Source organism: Thrips palmi, unplaced genomic scaffold (assembly GCF_012932325.1).
Source record: "Thrips palmi isolate BJ-2018 unplaced genomic scaffold, TpBJ-2018v1 HiC_scaffold_18, whole genome shotgun sequence".
NCBI classification, from domain to species: Eukaryota; Metazoa; Arthropoda; class Insecta; order Thysanoptera; family Thripidae; genus Thrips; species Thrips palmi.
Genome location: NW_023144627.1, coordinates 8,835,903 through 8,851,486, shown reverse-complemented (window position 1 = coordinate 8,851,486; position 15,584 = coordinate 8,835,903). Strand labels below are relative to the sequence as shown.

The following is a 15,584-nucleotide window of genomic DNA, read 5'->3' as shown; positions in this document are numbered from 1 at the left end:
CACACGCACGGTACCGCGGCTTGCTGAATGGCCTGCAACATTCACAATTAATAATAAAAGCGTTCCTCCACCATAAAGCCTGTGACGAAGAGCGCGCGGTGGCTGGCACACTCGGCACGCCTTTTTATGACAGCCGGCCTAATGCGGGCGGGACGGCAGACTGATTCCAACAGTGCTTTCGTCGCCGCGCGCTCCGCCTCTCTCTCTGTCTCTCTCTGTCTCTCTCGCACTCGCGGCCGGGAGGGCCCCAAGGGCCGGTGCGAGAGAGACAGAGAGACATGCGGAATCGCTGCTCTGCGGACTGCGGGCGCAACAGTCTGCATAAACGTCCGTCGCCGCCAAGTTAAGAGCTCCTCAAAACGTCTCTCCCTGCAGACTGATTCCGAGAGTCGTTTTCGCCGCTCTGTCCCTCTCGCACTCACGGGGCGTGCCGCGCAGGTGGGAGAGAGACAGAGCGACGAAAGCGACTCTCGGAATCGGTCTGCAGCCGCGGAGCGCGGTGCCGGAGTCGACGCCGGAGACGAAGACAGAGACACTGCGGAAGTGGAAAGGTGAGCAGTTTTGCCACACAAGTAGGCAAAACTTCCCACGATGCAGTGTCAAAAGGGTTCCCAATTTTAGCCTGGCGACGCGACTCTGGAGCTCAAAACGCGTCTTGAAGTTTGGCAGCCGGCGCCGGCTTTCTGGCCCACTGTGCACTGTGGGGAATCTTCGCCCATTTGTGAGGTAACACTGGCTGTCGGGTTGATAGCCTGCATAGCACGAGGCGAACTAACTTGGTTCGCAGAACGTCCTTAACAGCTTCCTAGAAGCGTTTTAATCGCGTCGCACGCGTTACTCGCTGTCTTACGAGCCCACAGACCACTGCTCTCTATCTCTCTCGCACATCTGCGAAACGCCTCATGAGTGCGAGAGAGACGGATCCAGCCTACAGCCCTGCGGTCGACGGTCACCATAGGGGTAGCGAGGCAATAAGAGCAGCAACGACGGTACCACGTCGTGTAAGTGCGCCAATGGCTCAGGCAGTCTCTCTCTCTCTCTCTTCCAACTCCAAGTCAGTGATCTCTCCTCGACCAAGGACACTCCACGGGCACACTGTCAGCCGCTCACTTCTGGGTCCTGCACTCTGCACCCGCCCGAAGCGCCGTGCGCTTAGGCAACCCAACACTCTCGTGCCTGATGGGTTGCCTACCCGACATTACCATTACCACTAAGGGCTAGACCACACATGATCGTATGCCGGCTCTTGTCCTCCTGCACTTAGTGCATGGGCTTATTTTTGTTTTTGTTCAATGTCTCATGTTGAGGGATGAATGACTGGTAACATTGTATTCTCTTTTCGAAATTTTTTTAAAACTTATTCAATCAAAAAAATAAAGAAATGCACACTCTAGTACGACTAACTATGGAGCCTGTCCCACCATACCATAACAATTCAGTTCAACATAAAATAAATGCTTCAAAAAATATTTTATAAAAATTATAACAAAACAAGGATAAACAAAATATATATGAATCACAGTTTGTCATAAGGCCAACATTTTTTTAAGGACTATTAAGTATTTGTACAGGAATGCATCTATGTAAGACCCTATTCTGGAATGACACAGAAATAATGAAATGTATTCCAGCTTAAACAGAAATACTTCCATCTCTGAAACTAGTTTTACCAATCCATACATTGAGAAGCACACTTGACTTTTGGCCAATGGTTTGTGCTCTGCGAAGTGTCCCAGCAATGTCATCTTTGTCGTACTTCAAGAGCAGGCCTTCACCTCCATAGCCTTGAGAAACTTCGTGATAATTGGTGTGCTAGAAAATCGAAAATAAACATGAAAGATTGTGACCCTTGTTGCCAGAATTTTTACCCATTTAAGAAACAACCAAAGTATTACCTCTAGCTTGCAGGCAACAGAGCTATTGAACATTGGCTCCTGCTCTCTCAGAATTTGTGTCCAGCCAGCATCATTTCCAACAACAGAAATGACATGAGCTCCAAAACGTTTCATGGTGTCAATCTCTGCAACACTGTAACCACAGGAGCCATCTCCCCAAATGATCCAAACTTCACTGTCAGGCCGGCAAAGCTTGGCTCCCAATGCAAAACCACCTCCAACACCCAGAGTGCCAAATGCTCCAGGGTCAAGCCATTGAAGAGGTCCTCGGGGTCTGTAATAAAGTTAGGACATTTTTGTTTTTGTCACCTGCAGCAGCAATGGTATAATGGGTACCAAATAATTTTTGTGATCAGGAGGAAGGATTACCTGAGAATGTAGGCACCTGTGGCAACAAAGTCCCCACCATCAGCAACAAGAATTGCATTATCAGGCAATACTTTTTCCAGTTCGAAAAATAGCCTCATGGGATTGATGTGATTGTCTGTTGGCTGCAATGACATCTAAAAGGAAAAAACAGGAATTTTGAGTGCAATGAGTGAAATGACCTATTTTCTGTGTCTGCCATCAGCACAAGGAAAGAACTGTACCTCTTCATTTGCCTTTTCTTTGATGTTTTCCCTTTCTCTGAGCTCAGAAATCCATTCTTGGTCAACTTTAAATGATCCACGAAGAGCTTCTGATAATTTCACCATGAATGTGGCAGCATCCCCCAAGACAGGCACAGTAGGTTTCCAAAACGCGTCAGAATTCTGAATTAAAAAATAATCATTAATAAAAAGGTAGTTGGGGTGATATTTTTAAAGAAAAGATACCAGAATATACCTTCCACAGCTGCTCCTTGCTGCGGTTGATGCAAATGATTTTAGCAGAGCGAGGTATTGACCTGCCATATTGAAGGCGGAAATCACAGACACTTCCAGCTAAAATGACAACATCTGCTCGCTTGAGAGCATTGCCTCGCTGGTGACGGAATTGTATTCCGCTCTTTGATCCCAGAAGACCCCTCGCCATGCCACCTAGGTAGCAAGGGATTCCTAGTGACTCGACAGCCTGCTTGAGTTCTTCAGACGGAACTGGAGGCAGAGTGGCCTGGCTCCCAATCACAAGAAGAGGCCTCTTGGATCGCGAAAGCAGCTCCACACTCCTCTGAACTGAAAACATACATGAAAATAATCAGTATTACATAACAAATTTTTAAAAAACGCAGTGTAATAGTGTGACATTGTTTAATCCTATCATAATACAATGAGCATAAACTCACTTTCTTCTGATGTTGGCAGAGGAATGCTAGGCATCAAGGGGGAAACTGGTCGCTTTTCCCAGGCACCAGAAAAAATGTTTTGCACATAGTTGTTCATGTACCTGTTGGAGAGTGGCAAAAGATAGGTATTTGAATTAGCACAAAAGTTACAACAAAGCAAATAAGGAAGACATTTGAAAAATAATCTTCAGTCACATTACCAATGAAGAGCGTTAGCAAGGAAACCCTTTGGCTTGCTGGAACCAAGCACTTCCTTGTTCACCATGGCAAATGGATACAGGACATCAATTGGGAATTCCACAAAAACTGGGCCTGGAAATCCATACATTATATTTATGATTAAACTAAGGGGAAAATCACTTCAAAAACTAATGGCATTGAATACGTCTTTGATTTATACCTGGGGTACCAGACTGAGCTTCACAAATGGCCTTTCTCAAGGTAGGAGCTATGTCTCGGACACATTTGACTGTTGAGCAGGATTTACAAATTGACTTGAACAACGAGATTTGGTCGATGTCTTGAAGTGCTCCTCGTCCTTTCAGAATAGTTGCTGCAGCCCCACCTGGAAATAATGAATTAGAGTGTAATGTACAGTGGCTGAGAAAATGGATGAATTAAATCAGACATTCGATTACCAATCAGGAGAAGGGGGGACTCTGCCATCTGAGCATTTTTCACGGCTGTGATGGTATTTGTGAGGCCAGGGCCAGCGGTCACAGCGGCCACACCCACAGTCCCAGAAAGACGAGCAACAGCATCTGCTGCAAAAACTGCAGACACCTAAAAGCAGTCATAATTGCAGCTAATTTTATACAGGTAGAGCATGCAGCAACGTTTGGTTGTAAGGTAGGTTTAGTTTACCTCATGTCGGGTGTCAACAACTTTGATCCCTAATTTCTCAGAAGCCACTAAAATAGGTGATATGTGTCCGCCAACCAGAGTGAAAATGAATTTTACTCCGTGGCTTTTGAGAACATCAGCAACTATCTCTCCCCCATGTTTCTTGGAATCCACATCCACCTTTCAAAAAATATGAAACAATTATTTTCATGAACTCAAAAATTAAAGGTTCACATTTCAAGAGCGAGCGAGAAAATGACTACTCAATATACTTACCGGGTGCATAAAAATGTAGAGCACGTTGAAAAATTTAATAAATGCTGCAAGGAGCCCTAAGAACAAGGTTCCTGCCCAGAGTGATAAACAGCAGCACTCCATTTTACCAATAATTTCAAATTCCTATCCTTGCAAATAGTGGCTGGATTCCCCAGCACTAGAAGCAGCTTGCCACAGCTTAATCAAACCATCAAGATTTCGAATCACTTTCAGGACGGGGTTTAGCATAAAGTTTTCTCTCCTTGTTGGATTACGATACAATAGATAAGATTAGAGAGCGCAAGGGTCAAAAAGATACCAACAGGTCCACCAGGTAGTCTGCACTGAATGGTGATAAACAATTTTGACAAGAACTGTACACCCTTCAACAGCGCAGTAGTCAATTTCTCATGTCATTGGTGTAGCGAGCCCAGCGAGCCTCACAACAACTGCAATGTGTATCCGGCCGCCATGCCAACCGCAATGTGACTCCACATACCAATCTGTTTGGAGAAGACGCATTCCAGAGTTCTGAAGCAAAGCAACAAGTGTTAATTTGAGATTTGCTGTCCTCGGCATGGGTTGAAATGAAAGAAGATAAAGGAAGAACTCCTCTCCGCATCATTCTCCACAATTTTTTGAACCACATTGAGAAGTTGGAATCTCAGAGATCTCCAGAAGATAGTTATGAAAAGGAGTTCCAGGTTGGTTGTTGTCAAGTGTGTCAACATAGGGTGACATTCTTTCTCTTTGTTTGGACCCCTCTTAGACCTATTATTTTGGTTTTGAACAGTATTCAGACTGTCTTATCTAGAGTTATTCTTGAAATTCTGAGGATTTTCATTGGTGTTTTCCACTGAAACCTGTTGATTCCTGGCTTCTTACCTTGCCGAATGAGGTTAGACGCCGCTGTTTGAACTCGAAAATCATAATTACTCTTGTTATTATCATGTTGAAAAATTTGCCTTGAAAGCGTACTTTTGTTTTTCGGTGCATTGTTACTCGGGCATCTCGTTTTTCTCACCCCATGAGTTCCTATTGAACCTACAAAGTTGAATTAGTTCCACTTTCTACTGTGTCAGAAATCTCACTATGAAACTATGTCTGCTACAAATTCTCTTTACGGTTTCTTTTTGCAGGAGCTGAAATTATTCAGTGAAAACCTTAAAGGACACAAGCTTTATGCCAGTGGAGAAGGAGAAAAAGAAGTCAATCGGAAGAAGAACCGATACAAAGATATTTTGCCATGTAAGAACATGAGCGCCCGTTCAACAAAACACATTCCTTTGGAAAGGGAGTTTTTCTTTCATATTGTCTTTTTTTTTTTTTCTATTCTGCAGTTGACTTCAGTCGTGTTATTCTGAGTGAATATGCCGGGACTACAGGAAGTGACTACATCAATGCCAATTTCATCAGAGGAGCTAGCGGGTCTCCGGCTTACATTGCTAGCCAGGGGCCCTTACCTCACACCGTCAATGATTTCTGGAGAATGGTGGTGGAATGTGAAGTCCATGTCATTATTATGGCCTGCAATGAAGATGAAGCCGGAAAGGTAAGTTACAAAATAGTAGCTGGTTATTTTCTCTATTTTTGATGTTTTATTCTTTTCTTCTTAACTCTTTCAGCACAAATGTGAAAAGTATTGGGTTGATCGGGAGGAAGAAGTGAAGCAGTATGGCATGGTGCGCATTCGTTTGATACAAGGAAGTGATGTCTGTCCTGACTTTTCTGTGCGCACCATTAAACTGGAATATACCAACAAAGATAACACCACTGGTAAAGATTAAAATATTTACTATCATTTCTACATGGGTGTTGTCTGTTAATTTAGAGTAATATATCTTGTCTTGTTTTCAGAGGAGCGCACTGTGTGTCAGTTTCATTATTCAGCATGGCCAGATCACGGCGTACCTCCATCCGTGCGCCCCCTATTGGACATGGTTCGTCTAGTGAGAGATACGCAAGCCTCTGAAACTCTGCCAGTTCTTGTTCATTGCTCAGCTGGATGTGGGCGCACAGGAACAATTTGTGCAATTGATTATGTTTGGGGATTACTTCGTGCAGGTGTAAGTATTAATCACAGTGACTTTTCTGATGGTAATGGTGTAAATTTTATTAACCCCTTGCTGCTTTCAGAAATTGACCAAGGACTTCAGTCTTCATACTTTGGTGCGAGAAATGCGACGACAGCGTGTTGCTATGGTTCAAACTACAGAACAATACATATTGGTGCATAGGGCAGTAAGAGAGTTATTTAAAGAGCAACTAAGAGTTATAGATTCTCACCCTTATGAAAATATTGACCTTGACGGAGCCCTTGTACGCAACAAGAATGAGGAAGAACCTCTTTATGAATCTGTGCGCACGTTTGATGAACCTAGAAAAATTGGTAAGTTACATCCAGCTTGTTACTTGTTTCCTTAAAATGCCCATATTTTTTTTCACGTCCAATTTTTTATAAATCTCATGGGGTTTTTTGTTTGTTTTTTTACAGGAATCAAAACAATTCAAACTGATGAGTCCTCTCCTGCACCTCCACTCCCAAGGAAAAATCGAGTACATATGGCTGCATCCAAACATGAAAAAGAAGTTGAAAATCAGACCCAAAAGCAGCGCAACAGTCAAGGAGGACCTGTTGGTATTGCCAAGCTGAAAGCTATGTTTGAGCGTAGTCCTGTGTCTCGAAGCCAGTCTCTGGGCAGAAGGCAAGCATCTAACCCTGTGCCTGTTGTGACTGCACCATGTCCTGCTCTTCCCATCAAAAGAAGTAAATCATTACGAATAGTTGGAGAAAGGAACAGGTTATCTATTATTGCACACCATGCAGCCAATACATCAGCTAACGGCTCAGTAAAATCAAAGCCTCCAACTGCCAGGAACAAATCGATGCCAGGTGCACTTCTAAGAAGAAGAAGAAGTTTTGAATCAGACAACAGTCCAAAACCAACCCGGCGCTCTCTCCACTTGGATGATGATGGCCGCAAACTGCTTCAAGATTGCAAAGATTTCCTTTCCAGGTCAGTGGATTCTCCTTCGGGAGATGCTGGCTGTCAGCGAATTGAAGGTGTTGTGGGAGGGAAAGGAATTCGTGAAAGAAGGGACAGCTTCAGACAAGCTATATCTAAGAAGACGGAGTTACCCGCAGACAAGGGTTTGAGCAACACCAATCCAATTGTGGCAAGGCAACATACTCCTCAAAGGAACCATGATGTACCTGATGAAGTTGATGGCCCGCTGGTACACCAGATGAGGTATCAGGGTAACAGTAAAGATGAAGTCGACACCAGCCTGTCAAATGTCATCATCGTCAAACCTGATCGAGCCTCTCCTAAGGTAGACTTATACGTGAAGGGACTCTCAGGAGAAACAGTCACATCTAATGGGACTCCAGTAGAAAATGGTTCTGATCCTCTGAAGCAAATTGGTTTAATTTGGAACCGAGCTGCTACCTCTATTGATCTGAAAAGTAATCTGAAGAATGGTGACCTGAGTCTGCAAGAACTCAAATCGTGTTTGAGAAGAGAAGGTACAGCCCATGAATTGAAGGCAAGGAAAATTGAAGCCATGCAGAATTCTCTTCCTGTTAAGCCTTACAAATCTCTGGACAGGGTTCCTAAAAAGGATGACATTCAGCCTGCTTCCTCTGAATGGCGCCCTCCTGTTGTAAATAATTCAATGGGAAGTCCTCACCGTTCTCCTCAAACAACTGTTGATCGTCGAAATCCTTTAGCTATGCCCAGCAGCCCCCATCGCTCACCTCAGACAACTGTTGACCGTAGGAATCCTCTTCCAAACATGACTATGTCAAGTCCGCAGCAGTCACCCCAAACAACAGTTGATAGAAGACACTCTCACTATGCCCCTTCAAGTCCTCACCGGTCTCCACAGACAACCTATGATAGAAGAAACGCACTCGCAAGCCCTCATCAGTCACCCCAAGCCACTGTGGATCGTAGAAACCCGCTGAGCTCACACCCAAGTCCTCACAGCTCTCCGCAAACCACCGTAGACAGGAGAAACCCACTTTCAGCAGCGGCAAGCCCTCATCACTCTCCGCAGACAACAGTGGATCGAAGAAACCCTTTGAGTTCGCATTCCAGTCCTCATCAATCACCTCAAACGACAGTTGAGCGCCGGAATCATCTCAATCAACTCTCAAGTATGTTGATGCCATCAGAATCTTCACCAATGAACCCAAGAAATCATATTGGAGCTCCTCAACGCTCTCCTCAAACCACAGTGGATCGCAGGAACTCTGGGTCTCACATATCCCCTCAAACAACTGTGGATCGCAGGGCACCTCTTAGTTTAGGCGCAAGTCCGCATGTCTCACCTCAAACGACTGTGGACAGGAGGAACGTGATGTTGTCAGTTCCTCCTCCCATGCCCCAGCTGCAAATGTTGTTGACTGCCAGTCAGCTGGGCAATGCCGCTTCATCTCATCCGATTGCCCTGCCCCCAAATGGCAATGTGCCTCTGAGACCTCCTATGGGTATGGATCATCAACCACATCAATCTCATCAACCTCGACCCTCTAATGGCTCTCAACATAGACCACATTTGCACAATGCACGTGGGCATAGTCATGGAGTCGCTGCCATTCCAACTACTTATGACAAGAAACCAGCAGAACCTTACAGCTACGGTAAGCTCTCCTAATAAACCATGACCATGTATTTCTTGTAATTAATGTCCCACCAATCTAAAGGTTGTAAATAATCCATTTTTCTTAATATTTGGTCAGGACTTGTAGCCAGCGTCCTCAGAAGAGGATCTCAAGATGACCTTGCACTCTGTGCATCTGGAAATGGAATAATTCCTACTAAAGCTTCAACCAGTGGTCAACGCCCGAGCGGACCTAGTGCTCCACCGAGGATCAAGAGGCATGCCAGTGTTGTCCTGCCGAGGAAAACTACAGGTTGTTATTTTTTGATGGACTAAGGGCATTGTACTGTGTGGCTCTTGACTTCTTTATTATCTCATTTCTGTTCTTTTTGCCTTTCTTGCAGCGAATAAAGAAGCAGCAGGAGTGTTAAGTCCAAGTACACCTGTAAGTAATGTTATAAATTAAAAAAAAAAAATTACTGCAGTAATTTTGTGCATAGATCTGACATAAGCTGTGTCTTATTTCAGGTTGATCCGAAGAGGTGGTCTGCCAAGGGAAATCAATCTGTCTCTCCGCAAAAGGTGGCAGCTTTTCCACCTGGACCATTGCCAGCTACAGTTCCATCTCCCTCTATTTCAACGGTTCCCTCCCAAGCTCCTGCCACAGTGCCGACAACTACGACTCCCTCTTCTAAATCCAACACTCCCGTGCAGGCGGCCGGAGCTTCCAAGTCTCGATCATGTAGGTGTTTTCCTGGCTTAGTTAATCTACTGCATTATTTTAATTTTATTGGAACATTGGTAACTGAGTCAGATGTCATATCTTACTATTTTTGTGTTCTTGTTTCAGCTCCCAAGAAGTTGTCTGGCAGTAGCTTAAGCAGAGCTCTGGGTGCTCTCCAGTTGCGACGTTCTGGAAACTCCTCTGCTTCATCCCCTCCAGCAGCGGTCAAAGCAGCCAATGAAGACCCGAGCTCTGCAGTGCAAAGGTCACCTGTCAAAACTGCTACACCCAGCAAAGTCTCTGCCCCTTTCCCAGCAGGTGTGGTGTCACCTACAATGGTCATCAACCCTGGAAAAACAATACTTCCAGCAGGTATGAGCGCCCTCACTATGATCTTACTCTTCCTGGATCTTCAAGTACGTTGTCATCTAACTCCATTTTCCCCTTGTGATTATAGGCATCATGGATGATGGAAGTAAGTCGCACCCAACAGCGCAGGAACATTCTGTGCGAAGCCCAGTCTCCTACCCAACGATTCCAAACCACCAGACCCAGCCCACATACCCCCCTCCATCGCACCTGCATCCCCATCCACACCCCCACCCCCATCCCCGTCCGCTTGCGGCCACCCCTACCCAGCGCCTGCCGCCCCAGCCATACCAGCACCGCCACCCCTACCCCCCTCAGAGGCATGCGCCCCCTGTCGCTGCTCAGCACCAGCCCCTTCAGCAGCACCTCTATCCACAGACCCCCCACCAGCATCCAAAGACCCATAAGAAACAGCAGTATCTCTGAGAATTAACATTCCTTCAAAAATTAGGGTGGCTTTTACCCAATTTTAATGATTATTTTTTTAAAACTATAGAATTGTAGCATTTTGGATGATATTTTTTATATTCTTTTATTTTGGTGGAGCACTTGTTTACCTATGAGGCACGATTGTAATCTTTTTCAAGTCGGAACCAGTTTTTTGGTGAAGCAGTGCTGCCTGTTAAGGTTTTGCTACTGACATATTGTTGACTTCCATTTGAAATTTTGACTGTCTTGCTATGAAAATCATTTTATTTTAATTAAGGAAAGTATTTTTAGAATTAAGTTTAGGGTTCTTCCATTTATTAATGAATGAATGAAAGTGGCAATAATAACATAAGTATTTAACAGTCAGGATTTTCTGAGGTTCGTACTTTTAGTAGTAGTAAACTTTACATTGTGATTTTTAAGCTCAAACTTTTGTACCGGTATGTTAGAGAAAAAGTGGACAGAACACAAATGTTTTTTTTCAAAGCTGTGTTGATGATAAAGGACATGTAGCTTTACTTATCTCATTTGTTTTCTGTCTACTGTGTTAATGTTATAATTTTTCTGTCAAAGACATATGTTGCGGTTGGAGTTACGCCTTAGATTGTGTCATTGTCATTGGAAAACCTTAAAATCCAAGTGATGCCTAGGCATATGTGATATGAATGTATCTATAATTAATCAAATTTAAGTTTGTAGAGACGAAGTAGTTAGTTCAAAATTAAATCAGAGTAAGCTTAACATTCCATTTTATATTTATAGTTTGTTATTTGAAAATGTGGTTTAAGGACCAAGAAAGCTCTCTAGACAAGATGAGCCCTCCCAAGGAGAGCCTCTTCTATCTCTCTTTTAAAGAAAGTAAAATATGCTATTTTATACCTTGTAGTGGAGGGCAACCTCCTTGTCTCTTTATTTGTGTTTTACAGAGTCTCCTTAAAATTTTAGTCACGAAAGAACTGACCTCAGCTAGTATGTTATATCAAAGTCAGGTGTGATCAGGTCCTTTGTGACTTCAGTGTTTTGTTGTTCTTTTCTTCCATACTTTGTTTTAGCTGGTCTTTACTTCTCCCTCAGCCATACAATATCTTTAAAAAAGGAGTATTGTGCTTGGTATGCTGTATCAAATCATCATTTCTTGCCCCGATCAGTTGCTTTAGCTGGTAGAGCATTTCCTTTTTGTACCAATATGGGCATCAGAGGGTTTCACCAATAATATACTGACTTTCGTTTTCTGTAATTTTAAGGAACCCTGCACAGTTAATTTATTATTTTTGGGGTTGAAGAAATGATGCAATCAAAATTTTTCACACCATACCAAATTCTGTAAACAGAGAGTTCATTCTGTTAATGTCTATTTGTATCTTGTATTAATTTTTTCTACTGTTTTTGTTTCCTTGTTTCTTTATGAAAGAAATGTTGTTAACGTTGGGTTAAAATATGTTTCTAATGGGGTGAACTAAAAAAGTTGTTTGCTTTATTTATGATTGTCTTCTTAATGGTATATATAAATTTATTATGTACATGTTAAATTTTATCTTGTATCTCTTTCAAAAATAGTTTCAACGTCCAGGGAAACCACGGTCACTTTTAGCAAAATACTTATAATAAGAGGTCACCCAGTGCTATGTTGAAAGAAAAACATTCAAGTGACATTTGTAATTGCTTGTACTTTCTTTTTAAGAAAACTGTATCCAGTGATAGGTATTTTTACAACTGTGATTGCATACTTTTACATTAACTTATCTAAATGCCAATACATAGTTGACAAGCTTCAGAAATGTAGGCTTTGTATCACTCCACAAGCAGCAATCTTGCAGTCCGTCCCTGATCATGTAACCGTAACAGATTCCTTCCAAATAAATAAGTTTGTATTAAAAACTTGAACTGGCGCTCTCAATTCATCCCGAACGGTGAGGGAAACAGCAGGTCGTGGCCGTCTTTAGTCGTCCTGGGCAGTTAGGTCGACCTTGAGGTTGGGCCGCTGGGCGGCGAAGACGCTCTGCAGCCGCTTTCGCAGTGGCGGCAAGTGGCGGTCGGACAGCGGCTTGCTGGGAGCCAGCAGCTTGAAGGCGGCGGTCCGCAGCGGCGAGCGCATCGCCAGGCACAGGTCCATCACCTCCTGCAGGGCCGCCTCCACGCGCTGGGTGAACTCGGGGCTCGCCTGCCGCCTGTGGGGATCGCTCACCTGCCATGACAGCCACCAACAACATCAACACAAGGCAGCGTAAAACCAAAGTGAGAGATTTTTTTTTTTTTTTTTTTAAAGCGTAGGGTACTGGCAACGCTGCCAGGAGCGTGGCACACTGCACAGTAGGCCAGAAGACCGGCGGAGGAGACCAAGACTCCAGACGCGTTTTGAGCTACAGAGTCGTTAAATGGGACTCGAATCGAACGTGTGACCCCACCAATGGATTGCTCTCTGAACGAGGAATCGATTGGTGGGGTCACAAGCTCGGTTCGAGTCCTGCTTAGCGGCTCTGGAGCTCAAAATGTGTTTCGAGTTTTTGGCCGCTTCCAGCGGTCTTCTGGCAAATCCACTGAGCAGAGTGTTGACCTGCAAGGCCAGCTCGACGTGCTCCAGGCCGCGCAGCTCGGTGCACGCGTCCCGGTCGGCGCCGCGCAGTGGGTACACGTCCAGCACCCGGAGCGCCGCGGCGCCGCGCACCAGGTCGCCGACGAGGCCGCTGGGGAGGGGCGGGAGGCGGGGGAGGGCCCACATGGTGCAGTCGTGCAGGCGAAGCTCGCGGAGTGCCGGCAGCCTGCCCGCCAGCTCGCCGTCGTAGCGCGCGGACGTGAAAGGCCGTGATCGCTGCACCGCCAGGCGCAGCACGCGCAGGTGCCGCTGGCGCTGCAGGAAGGGGACGATGTACGCGTGGAGGATGTCACTGCCGCTGGAAGCCAAGCCAGAGTCACTCTCATCGCGCTGTCTCTGCTAAATGGGACTCGAACCAAGCGTGCGACCCCACCAATGGATTCCTCGTTCGGAAAGCAATCCATTGGTGGGGTCACACGTTCGGTTCGAGTCACATTTAGCGACACTGGAGCTCAGAACGCGTCCGGGATTTCGACCGCCTCCACCGGTCTTCTGGCCCACTGTGCGTCGCTGTGCGACGCCGAGGGACACCTACACCGGGAACTCGCAGTGCACCTCGCGCACCAGGACTCGGCTGTGGCACAGCGCGAACAGCACTCGGGGGCAGGGCTCGGTGTCCGCGGACACGGCCAGCTCCAGCGACGCCGCGGTGGCGGCCGGCGCGTGTGGCGCGTGCAGCAAGGCGCGGGCCAGCTCCCACGAGTAGGCGATGTCCCTGAGCGACAAGACGGGCAAGACGGTGAGGCAGTGCTGCCACCCAAGCAGGCAAAACCTCGCGCGGCACACTAGAGTCGAGAGGGTTGCCAACCTCAGCCTGCCTACCAGGCGACTTGTTGGGAGCAAGTTCAGATTGCGTAGTAAGGCAGGTTGTTGTTGGCCACGTTTTCGGAACAGGTGTATCGTGGTAACTTTTGCCTTCTTGTGTGGCAACACTGCAAGTTGGTTCAAGGGGACGAGCTAGGCAGGCTAGCGCCTGCAGGGTAGGCAACACACCGGGGCGGGGAAGCCCCTGAGGCGTCAAGCCACTGTAGAGGCACTAGCGAGCCACCATGCAGCCACCCCGACGAGCTAGTCGGCATTCACTCCAAGACCGGCGTGGTCTGGACGGCGGCGCCTTGCGAAGTACGCGCAGAGTGTCTAGCGTACCCGATGTAGAGCGACTTGAGGTTGAACCGGAAGCGCACCCCCGCCCAGGAGTCCGGGTCGCGGGCCAGGCGGCACCACCGCTTGCACACCAGGGGCAGCACGTCCAGCAGGGTCACGCCGTCGTCCAGCTTGCCGAAGACGAGCACCAGCACCTCGTCGGGCAGGGCGTCCACGCCCGCGCCGCGGGCCTCGGCCGAGTCCTGCGACTCCATGGGCGCGTTGGCGTCCCCGGAGAACCTGAAATAACTTTTAGCATGTGACGTCACAAACTTTTATTACTTCAGGCTGCTAGTCGGCGCCGAACATAACCTCATGAAGCCTACCGGGCCTTCCAGTACTCGGATCGCCTGTCCAACTTCAAAACTTGCGACACGAGTGAATTGACGTTCGAATGCACGTGTCGGTTTTTAAAAGAACACTTCAGTACCACTCTAAAACAAAATGATGAATTAAAATTTACTCGTGCAGCTGCCACCCCGAAAAGAACCACGAACGAGACATAAAACGAACAGCGCCAGCGGTCCCCTTCCCCGACCCCACTCTCCTGACCAACAGCCCCCCCTCCCCCCCCTCCTGCCCCCACTTGTATCCCAAACAGTCGAGGCCCCTCTCTCAAGGTCAGTTTTAGCCGGCCAACCGAGGCCCCTTTTATTCTGTGTTCTGGTATCCAGTTTGAATCTTACCTATGCAGCGCAAGCTCAAATACCTCCAGTTTTTCACCAAAAAGAGACTGTTCACGCCCCAAATGGCCCTCGAAATAGTGTCAGGAGCCACGAAGGAATGCCCCAGCACAACATACTCGAATTTGGTCGAATTTCAAGGGGTGGCCCAAAAGAGTAAAAAACCATGCCTTGACATTTTTTCGACGAAAATGGTCGGCTACCTCCGATCTGTCTGAAAGTGATATGGAACCTTCGTATGGGTCTAAGAAACAGATGCCCGGTGCCGAATGGCTCTTAACGCATTCCATTTGGCGTGAAAATGACATTTTCCGGGATGCTAGACGAGTTGAAGAAGCTGTGGACGGTGGGTTGCCTACCTACGCGGCGCAGGCTTCAATACTTCCAGATTTTCACCAGAAAGAGACTGTTTAGGGCCCAAATGACCCTCGAAATAGTGTCAGGGCCCACGAGGGAGGGAGGGGGGCAGCACCACCTACTTGAATTTGGTTGAATTTCATGGTATGGCCCAAAACGGTAAAAAACCGACAAAAATGGTCGACCACCTCCGATCTGTCTGAAATTAATATGGAACCTTCTCATGGGTCTAAGAAACAGAAAATTATGAGAACGATCGGGCGAAGCATCTAAAACAACTGTACCACTTTGTGTGTGATCACACTGTTCAGCAGCATAATTTCTCTTGCTTTGCTTTTGAGTATTTTGCTAGCGATAAACAAGGACTCCCCAGTAATCCACACACTTTTCTCTGAGACAGGATGCAAAAACCAAAGATTGAAAA

General features: G+C 46.4%; 2 protein-coding genes across 3 annotated transcripts; one reads left to right on the top strand and one right to left on the bottom strand.

The window, feature by feature from the left end:
* Positions 1-1,455: 1,455 nt before the first annotated feature.
* On the bottom strand, positions 1,456-4,646 carry LOC117644449 (2-hydroxyacyl-CoA lyase 2-like). The gene is made up of 11 exons (XM_034383948.1): positions 4,279-4,646; positions 4,024-4,182; positions 3,798-3,942; positions 3,560-3,724; positions 3,360-3,471; positions 3,160-3,260; positions 2,721-3,049; positions 2,486-2,647; positions 2,265-2,398; positions 1,896-2,169; positions 1,456-1,812 (listed from the first exon to the last, which is right to left on the bottom strand). Exons 1-11 carry the CDS (start codon positions 4,378-4,380, stop codon positions 1,633-1,635), a joined length of 1,863 nt encoding a protein of 620 aa, XP_034239839.1. The 5' UTR covers positions 4,381-4,646; the 3' UTR covers positions 1,456-1,632.
* A 98-nt stretch (positions 4,647-4,744) lies between these two features.
* Positions 4,745-12,268, top strand: LOC117644447 (formin-like protein 20). 2 transcript variants are annotated; one of them, XM_034383947.1, is made up of 12 exons: positions 4,745-4,961; positions 5,397-5,505; positions 5,598-5,809; positions 5,898-6,033; positions 6,115-6,323; positions 6,394-6,646; positions 6,752-8,902; positions 9,002-9,175; positions 9,267-9,307; positions 9,391-9,604; positions 9,713-9,958; positions 10,044-12,268. In XM_034383947.1, exons 1-12 carry the CDS (start codon positions 4,845-4,847, stop codon positions 10,379-10,381), a joined length of 4,200 nt encoding a protein of 1,399 aa, XP_034239838.1. In that variant the 5' UTR covers positions 4,745-4,844; the 3' UTR covers positions 10,382-12,268. The 2 variants fall into 2 exon arrangements, with proteins under 2 accessions (XP_034239838.1, XP_034239836.1); XM_034383945.1 differs by having other exon boundaries at positions 5,883-6,033.
* Positions 12,269-15,584: the final 3,316 nt, after the last annotated feature.